The sequence below is a fragment of the Carassius carassius genome, chromosome 49, assembly GCF_963082965.1.
Source record: "Carassius carassius chromosome 49, fCarCar2.1, whole genome shotgun sequence".
NCBI classification, from domain to species: Eukaryota; Metazoa; Chordata; class Actinopteri; order Cypriniformes; family Cyprinidae; genus Carassius; species Carassius carassius.
This window is the reverse complement of record NC_081803.1, coordinates 21,764,163-21,774,581: the sequence shown is the minus strand read 5'-3', so window position 1 is coordinate 21,774,581 and position 10,419 is coordinate 21,764,163. Positions and strand designations below refer to the sequence as shown.

Genomic DNA, 10,419 nt, shown 5'->3' with positions numbered 1-10,419 from the left:
TGAAACATTAATGCAGGCGTCCTTCTCTGCCTTCCAAATAAAGCAGCGGCCCGAACACAGAGGTCAAGCTTCGTCCCGGGACCGATGATCTACTTCTCCTTTCCAGTCGAGAGCTTGGTGACTTTTGCGAGGCATCGTTTGAGTCGTGTTTTATCGAATGGACAGCAGACGTGTCGGTATGCAAACGGATCTCTTTAGAAAGACATGCTCATGGGATTGGCCTTCTACATGTACCTACTGTAGTATTGTACTGTGTTTTGATGTCAGGTCGACATGGGAAATTAAAAAAAACTACGAAAACTAGACCGTTCTTTTTGCATGATCCGAGTAGATTTGTTATCGTACGTTAGTGTGATGCATGTGTACCTGTCTTTTTATTTCAGCTATTCGTTCCCTAAATGAAAGATTGTTTATTGTGTTGCTAATTGTGACATTTCTGTTCTGGTTTTTGAATCCATTTCTAAGTAAAAACTAAAGTTGAACTAAGTATTTTCTTTTCTGCTGTGCTCTGTAAGAACAAACGCACTGGTGTTGTGTGGCGTGCCAATCCAAGGCAAGAAACCAGTGTTAAAAACAGCATTTGAGGGATCATATACTTTTGACACAGTACCATTGTTCTGCTACAGGACAAACTATGTTTCTATGAAGAGTGCCATATTTAATGAAGAAACAGGCCTTAGGCGACGAAATCACGTACAGATCTTTATGTAAAGCGAGATAATGTGTGCATGTATTGAATATCTCATATCTAATTCAATCATGTAGATGCAGAATTAGAGCAAACGCACACTTTAAACTGCGTGGAGAGAATTGAATGTATGGTCCCTTTAAGATGCTGTTGCTCTTTAATTACTTTGTATAAAAAAAAAAGAAAAGATCGACGCAAATGCAGTGCAATTTGATGATTGTTGCAGATACATGTATAGTTCAAATTTCATGTTCTTTCACGTTGAGGTAAATGGCTTTTATTGAACCGAATCCGTTTTTTTTCCCTCCTTTTTTAACGTGTAGATGGTTCATTTTGTTTTCATTTAAGTATAAACGCATTTTAAAACCTGTTACTTAATTCATTAAGTAATTTTTATAATTATTATGTGAGTCTATCCTTATAAGATTAAAAAAAGTTAATGTGGCTGTGTGTGTCTGAATCTTTATCCAAATGTCTTTTTTTAGAATTATATAATTTTTTTTTGAATATTCATATTTAAAATGTCAGAAAAAATATCCATGTTTTATAAAGCATGCATTTTTATTTTTTTCTGACATTTCTCTTTTTTTGTTTTCACAATTTCCAATATCTGAAAACTATATACATATGATGTATATATACACACACAAACATACAAATGTTTATAAAGAGAGAATAATAATAAAAAAAGTCTTTCAGCCATCATTTTTTAATTTTAGAAATTTTAGGAAGTTTCTGAATTATATTATCCTTAATTTATTATAAAATACAAGCTCTGATTTAAATGGTTATTGAGTTTGGACTCAAGCTAATGGGTAATATTAATAATTTACCTGAGATTACCCTTATCTAATTAATATTAATTTCGTAGCTTCTCGTTGGTCGGCAACCTTCCTCAAGCGTCTACTGCTTACCTATTTTATATTCATGAGTTGAACCATCGCTTTCCAACGGAGCTCTCAGCAAATCAGTAGTGGAACGTCTCGGTGCGTCATTAATATTCATGAGCAGAACTCACCGCAGCAGGAAGCACACACTTTTAAGACTTTCACAGTAAGTTAGGCACTTTATCCAGGTGCACAGAAACTCCCGAGGGCACAGGTCAGATCTCCAGCGATGGTCGAGGTGTTTTCAGGCCGGACTCTGGTGAATAAAGAAGGAGATCTGGTGGATCCAGAGGAAGCGATCCTGCCCTGGACGGATCCATACAAACAGTGAGTTGCATTGCGTTTGGATGCATCAGTTATTGTGCATCTGCCACAGTAACCTTTCATTGCATCGTTCAGTCTGTCCCGGATAAGAGGTTTAATGCACACACATACACTCTTGGAGGATTTTGTTATAAATAGACAGTCTGTAGTTTCACTGCATGCTTGTGCCATTTTATTGCATTTATCAGGGAATTTAAAAAAAAAGTGATTTTCAAGCCTAGAAAAGTCATGGAAATTTATATAGCATATAAAATATATAGCTTTAATTATACTCAAATCTAAAATATGTTATGTGTGAAGTTTTGTAATTATTTATGCAATTTAATATGACCTATTTATTGAAATTCATTGGGCAAAAGGTTGTTAAAACCTATCTAAATCCAATGCTAAATATTCAATAATTATTTTGCATGCAGCTTTTATGATATTAAACTGAAATCTTAAATCTAGACTTAAAACTCATCTGATTAGCTGAATGAGCACTGTGCAATGTCCGAACTGATTGCACTGTATTTTCACTGTTTTTTTTTTATGTGAAATCATTTTCTGTTTCTAACTTTTTTAAATTCATTTTAAATAAGTACATTTTTAAATCATTTTAAAAGTTTAAAAATTGCTTGTTTTATTTTTGTAATTATTTTTCTTCATGGTTATTTTACTTTCTTTTATGTAAAGCACTTTGAATTGCCATTGTGTATGAAATGTGCTATATAAATAATTACTTCATATTGTAATATCAGGCAATATAAATATTAATATTATATTGTTATTCTATTTTGAGGGGGGAAATGTATGGAAAACGTGGTTTTATTATTTGTAGGTTTTTTTATTTTTATTTTTTGCATTTGCATTTTCATTTGCATTATGTATTTTAAATTGGCAACCATTTCTGTTCAGTCGAAATTATAGTTCCTCTGGTTTCCTTTTTTTTTTTTTTTTTTGTACGGTATTTAAAATTTTATTGCATTATACATTTTAAATTAAAAAAATACATACATATATAATTTATGTATTTGTTTAATTTAAAATATATAATACAATACAATTTTAAATACCGTACAAAAAAAAAAATACTGAATAATACATTTACTGAATATTTTCTCTCCCTCAGAGAAAAAAACAGTTTGTTTCTTCATCAGATTTGGAGAAATGTAGCATTGCATCAGAGTCTCACCAATGGATGTGAATGGGTGCCGTCAGAATGAGAGTCCAAACAGCTGATAAAAACATCACAATAAGTGATGTTCCCCAAATATGATGTAGAAACATAGTCATCCTAATCTCGGATGAACTGGGGGTGAGACAATATTGAGCAGGTTTAACTTATTATTTTTATTTTATTTTTTTTGTACAGCTGCTTTTGTAAGAATCTATTGATCTGGTTGATATATGACTCTATGTATCTTCTCTCATGTTTTTCGAAGAACAGCCAATGTTTACTGGTTCTGTGGTTTAAGTACATGATATCTAAATGCTTTCTAGTCCTCTGTGTCTCATTAAAACTCCCGGATGAAGCTTTTCCTTCAGTCTGTCAACTCCATCGAGACTAACGAGGGAATAGATCAGAGATCATGATTGCTCATATCTCATAATTAAGATACAATATCAAGATGAGACTAAGTGCTATTTAAACTATTAATATAGTGGATAATAATGTGTTTAATGTACTTAGAGCACCCAGAAATATTAATGAGGTGCGCCATTAAAATGTCATTTTATTCATTTGATTAATTTAATTTTATTATTTAATTTATTTTACAATATAAAGCAGTAATCTTTAATAGGACATATTTCAGATGCGTTGTTTTACAGCACTTAATCATTTCTTTAAATATGTTTTCTGTGGTCGCACACATTATTTATTTTTAATGCTTACATACTTTTAAGAAATGTTATGAATAATAAACTGAGACTTTTTGATTCATTTCACTGTGACATCAATATCTGTTATAGTTAATAAAGAAAAACGTTTTCAATAAATAACAAGTTTGGAAAGTTCATTTAAAAAGTACCTATTGAAATAAAAATTCTATGCAATATTTCAATTATTATTTTAAAAGTTACTATTTATCAGAATTAATAAAGATTTAATGCAATAGTTAAATATTTTACTTATAATAAATACAATAATGTAATAATTATCAGGATTATAATAAAAAAATGTATTGAATACTTTTACATATTTTAACTAAATATATTTAAATATTTAAATTATTATTAGGTTTAACCAATTTAATTATTAAATAATAACATTTTTAAAATAATTAAATTTGTTATTGAAATAAATACACATTTTATTTAATATTTCAATATTCAAATTATTATTGGAATAATGCCTATATTTATTAGAAAATAAATATGAATTATTTAAATAGTTATTAAATATTAATATTAGAATTAATAAAATGTTTAATACATTATTTATTTATTATTAAAATAATTTAATTTAATATTTATCAGAATTAATTCAAATTTTAATGCAATATTTATACATATTTTATATGCATTTAAATATTTAAGTTATTATTAATAATTATTACAAATAATATTTATTGGAATCAATAAAAAATTTAATTCAATATTTAAATTATTAGAATAACAATTTTATATTTATCAGAATTAATACAACTGTTAATTCAATATTTAAATTATCATTGAAATAATGACTTAATATTTATTAGAATTAATGCTGCTATTAGTCCTGTGAACATTAATATTTAAATTGTTATTAAAATAGTAATATTAGAATCAATAAACATTTTAACACAATATTTACTTACGTTATTATTAAAATAATAATTTATTATCAGAATTAAATCAAATTGTAATGCAATATTTAAACATATTTAACTAAATATATGTTTTATATATATGTAAATATTTAAATTAGTAATAATAATTATTACAAATGTATAAAAATAATAATTTTATAATTATTGAAATCAATAAACATTTTAATTTAATATTTAAATCATTAGAAAAATAATTTAACATTCATCAGAATTAGTGAAAATGCTAATAAGATATTTAAATTATTATTGAAATAATGACGTTTTATTTATTAGAATTAATGCTGTCATATGTCCTGTGAACATTAATATTTAAATTGTTATTAAAATAGCAATATTAGAATCAAAACTAATTTTAATGCGATAGTTATTGAAATCATTATTAAAATAATAATTTAATATTAATGCTTTGTCATTAAGATGACTCAAACTCGCTTGCCTTTTTTTCTCAGTAAAACATCAGATGTTTTCAAATTAAATATGTTTATTGAATCAAGTCACTTCTCAGTTTAATGTGCCATCGTGGACAGGTTTCTGAGAGAGTAGGAGGAAAAGGAGTCATCGACAGGTTTTATGACAGAAACTGGCCTCGGTGTGAGAGGAACACACCCTGATCATAAAAACTGAGCTGATAAGAGGGTCTAAAGGACGCGAGCCGGACTCGAGCTGAGCTAGTCGTACAGAACGAGCAGCTGCTGGAGCTTCACTGGACCAAACCCTGTCCAATCTGAACAATCCCATCATGAAGAGATCGACTCTGTGTGTCCTGCTGGTGCTTCTGGGCTTCGGAGGTCTTTCTGCTTCAACAGAGAGTGAGTTCTGACAGACCTCCTCTGGAGTTATTATACACTTTACAGGAAGTGTCTGTTCTGTATTAAAAGTGTTGATAGAATTGATAATAATTCTAATAGACATGTTGTTGCCTTTTGCTATTAATGCACTGCAGTTCAGAACTTTGGATACACATTCATTCTTAATTATGGCATAGAAAAACTTTACTTTTACTCTTTAAAGTAATGTATTTGGTCTATTTTCAAATCATTTTATTTTAATAGTCTAAATGACTGTTCTATGACTAGCTGTAACTTGTCAAAGCTACACGTTTAGATCACAGTACCATGATCTGTGTTTGATGATGATATGTGAATTTCCTGAAAGGCCATCAGGGAAGTGAAACCAAGTTTATTAAAATTAATTTACAATATGCACACATTTATTTAAAATCTTATGCCTAATGTGATGAAAATGGATCTGATTGAGCTGTGTGCGTGCTTTAACTTTATTTTTATTTTGTAATTATTGTTTTTAATATTTACATAATTTAATTATTAAAACAATAGTTTGTTTAAAAAAAAATCAACTTTATCGTCAATCGCAGAACAAATATTTGTAATATTTTAATTAATATAACAATTACACTTTTTTACAACATAAAATCAACTTTATTGTCGAATACAGAGCAATTCTTTCAATATTTAAATTATTATTTAATTAATTTGTTTAAAAAATGTTATCAAATGCAGAAATAATATTAAATATTTACGCAATTATTAAAATTATATTAAAAAAATCTATATTGTCAAATACAGAACAAATATATAAATATTTAAATTATTAAAAAAATATTTTTAAAAAGCTACTTTATTCTCCAATACAGAACAAATATTTAAATTATTAAAAAAATATTTTGTTTTAAAAACTAAAATCAGCTGTCAAATAAAAAAACTAATATTTCATTGCTTAAATTATTATTAAAATGATAAAAATATATTTTAAAAAATAAAATGCAGCTTTATTGTCAAATACAGAACAAATATTTAAATATATACTTATTTATTAAATAATTAAACTACCTACTTTATTGTGAAATACAGATCAAAATTTTCTATATTTGTATAAAAAATAAATCAACTTTACTGTCAAATATTTACGTATTTACGTTATTAAAATAATGTTAAAAAATAAAATCCAATTGTCAAATACAGAACAAATCTATTAATTAAAACAATTTTAACAATTTAAAAACAATTTATTGTTAAATCCAGAACAATTATTTAAACCATTTAATTTATTATAAAAATATTTTGTTTCAAAAACTAAAATCAGCTATGTCAAATACAGAACAAATATTTTAATTATTAAAATAATATTATTGAGTAAAAAAAAAAACAGCAACTTAACTGTATAATACAAGACAAATATTATAATGCATTTAAGTAGAAGCTTTTAAAGCTGTGTGAGATAATAATGAGTTGTTTCTGTTTTTTGTTTTTTTCTTCAGGCCCCCGGTGCACAGATCCCAAAGATGGAGGACAAGGAAATGAAAAGCTGTTGAAGTATTTCTATGATCCTCAGAGAAAGCTCTGTGTCCCGTTCTTCTTTAAAGGTCAAGGTGGCAACAGCAACCGCTTCGACAGCGATGAAGAGTGTGTGAAAGCATGCTCGCCCAAAGCTCACGAGATCTACCCGGATGACGGTAAAACAATCAACAAGTGTGCATCTTATTTGATGATTTGAGATGAGTGAAGTGAGGTTTTATTGTTCATGCTCTCTCCCTCGTGTCCATCAGATAAGGTCTGCTCTCTGCCAAAGGACGAAGGTGAATGCATGGCTCAGATTCCGAAGTATTACTACGACAATAAAGAGAAGATGTGCCTTACGTTCTTGTACAGAGGCTGCAGTGGAAACGGCAACCGTTTTGTTTCTCGAGAGGATTGTCAGGCTATGTGTGGTGGTCAGTTCAACTCTCATTTGTCATCAGCACTTGTTTACACAGAACAGGTTTCCAAAAAGGTAAAAAAAAGAAACTGCTGTCACTGTTGCAGACAGTAAGGTACAAAAGCTAAAAGGTACAACTCATTTCCTCTGTTTTTGTAGCTAATGTAATGCCCCAGTGACCGATTTTATACCTTTTGTACCTTTTTTTCTGAGAGTGCATGAGTTAATAATCAAACCCTCAGTTTCACTGGAAGTTTATTAGTTCTTTAGTTAGTGTATTTACAACAGTTTAAACCTCGGGTGTATGAATAGGTTGTTATGTTTTCTTTGATGATGGCAAACAATTGGTGGTTGTAAGTTATGACTTAATAACTGATCTTGTTCCTGTTCTTTACATTACATGTTACTTCAAAATGCTGCCCTGTTTCAAACCATCTTTTGGTAAAATATGGATTAACCCCCCCCCCCCCCCACCCCCACCCAAAAAAAAAAGATTAACTTATCATTTTTTAGTAGTGAGAACAGAGAAGAACAACATGTCCTAAATATTACTGCTATAATAAAAAATAATTTACATTAAAAAAAAATGAGACACTAAGTTTGGGCTTTTTGAGTCAACTAATTGTGAAAATAATTACTTGGAGTATCCAAAGAGCTTTAGGATACACTACAGTTCAAATTATTTATAAATTGTTTATATTTAATGAAGTGCCTCAGGGACACATTAAATGGATCAAAAGTGTCAGCGAAGACATTTCTAATGTTACAAAAGATTCTGTTTTCAAAAAAAAATGCTGCTCTTTTGAACTTTCAAGAACTTTAGAACTTTAGAACATCAAAGAATCCTGACAAAAATCAAATGTATCAGTTTCCACACAAACATCAACCGTTTCAACATTGCATTGGGAATAATAATCAGAAATGTCTCTTGAGCAGCAAATCAGCATCTTAGAAGGATCACGTGACACTTATTTTTAACATGTTAAAATAGATTCACACAGAAAACAGCTTTTTAAGTGGTGAGAACATCAGCTGATTTCTTTTCGACTGTGAGCAGCTTGTTCGGTGAAGGAGTATGTGTTCATCTGTTGTCCTCTAGAGGTCAGTCAGTCTGTTGTGAATATATATGAATGTTTTTTACAGCACGATCCGGACGGCTGCTGGGAGACCTGCCAAACCCTGATGAGAAGACTGTTAATGCAGGTACAGTTTCTTATATTTAATTGTTGCCACTGTTGTGGTTTGACATAAAAGCTCTGCTGATGCTTGAGCTGCACGTTTCATCATTCATTGCATCAGTGCATTGAAAAAAGCCTTTATTCAAGAGTTCATAACCATGTTTTGATCAGGTATTTTTCCTCTCTCAGGGCTGATTGTGGGAGTTTTGGGTGGGATTGTGTTCGCTGGTGCTGTCATATCTGCGATTGTAGTGTTTGTTCTCCAGAAGTAAGTATCTAATATATATATATATATATATATATATATTACTATATACATTATAAAGTATCTAAAATGTTTCTTTTCATTAATAGGAAAAGCAAGAAAGCAGAACGAAAGCCAGTGCCGACGTCTGATATCGAAATGAAATAGATATTTCTTCACAACATTTGTTTGTACATACCTTACTAGTGCTTTTGTACATCATGTTTGAACAGTTCTAGAGCAATTGGGTTAAATGATAAATATTGATGTCTATGATAAACTAGAAATGTTCAACGATGTAAAGCAGTTAAATACTAAAAGCAATCCTGTTTTGTTTTATATATGACAGCAGTTTCACATGATGTAACAAACAAATCACAACTTTTCTGTGTTTTATATTGTTTTTTTTATTGAGAGATTGTATTAATACAATAAATCATACTTTAATACAATTGTATTGTTTAGTTTTTTTTTTTATATTTAATATATGTAATATCATAAATTTCATGTATAATACAATACATTATATTAATTATATAATATTTAATATTAATAATAGAATCTGTATTTTAAGCAGATCTAACCAGAAGTGCAAATAGTTATTTATTCATATTTATTGACATAATATTCTAATGATTAGAGTCAAATATATATGTATGTATATATATTTATATATATTTATATATTTAAAATTGTGCTTTTGTAAAATGCAGATGGATCCAGATGGAATTTTTTTTGTCACTTTCCATTTTTCACTGAATTAATATTAAATATATTAAAAAAATATTTATTTTATGTACTAAATATAAAAGTAATATTTTATTTTTACTATTAATTTTTTATATATTAAAATATATGTAATATTCACTACCATATATTTAAAATGCAATATTTCATAATATATTGAATATGATATATTTTAAATAAATAACATCTAATCTCAAACAAAACAAAAAAAAAAACTTAAAACTAATAATAATAGCAATAATCCTAAACCTGAAATGATTCAGTATCATTTTAAATACATGATATTATTTTTTTTTAAATGTATTGAATACTATTATGAATAATACTTTTATTATAAATACTATATTTGTATGTATATTATCATTTTAAAAGTGGTGCATGTGTTAAATGCAGATGGTAGGCAAAATAAGAGATTGGACTGATTCAAGCACAGGTCATGGAGGAATTGTCTCATTTACTCCTGTGAGGTCCCAGTCAGGGCCAGATTAACACTTTGTTGTACCCTGGGCAACAATATTCAAGGGCCCCATCATCACGACCCCAGGATCACCATAATATGGTCATATAAAGTGAAAAAAGTGAGAAAGAAAAGTGGCATATATACAGAATATATTAAAAAAAAGTGAATATATACAGAATATATTACTGTAATATACAGTAAATATACTCAATACTTCAAATTCTAACTGTCATCAGGTGTATTTTGATTTACAAATATTTAAATGCTCATAGAACTACAAATGCACTACTATGTCCCCTATCAAAGACATTCACTCACATATAATGCTATGAAAACAAAACACATCAGCATCTGTATAATCTGGTAAAATTGACCCACTACATT

General features: G+C 28.6%; 1 protein-coding gene across 1 annotated transcript; it reads left to right on the top strand.

Annotated features, from left to right (window-relative positions):
• The first annotated feature begins 5,197 nt into the window (after positions 1-5,197).
• On the top strand, positions 5,198-9,118 carry LOC132132411 (BPTI/Kunitz domain-containing protein-like). The gene is made up of 6 exons (XM_059544777.1): positions 5,198-5,500; positions 6,970-7,164; positions 7,258-7,422; positions 8,550-8,609; positions 8,774-8,852; positions 8,939-9,118. The coding sequence occupies exons 1-6, from the start codon at positions 5,431-5,433 to the stop codon at positions 8,994-8,996; spliced, it is 627 nt and encodes a 208-aa protein (XP_059400760.1). The 5' UTR covers positions 5,198-5,430; the 3' UTR covers positions 8,997-9,118.
• Positions 9,119-10,419: the final 1,301 nt, after the last annotated feature.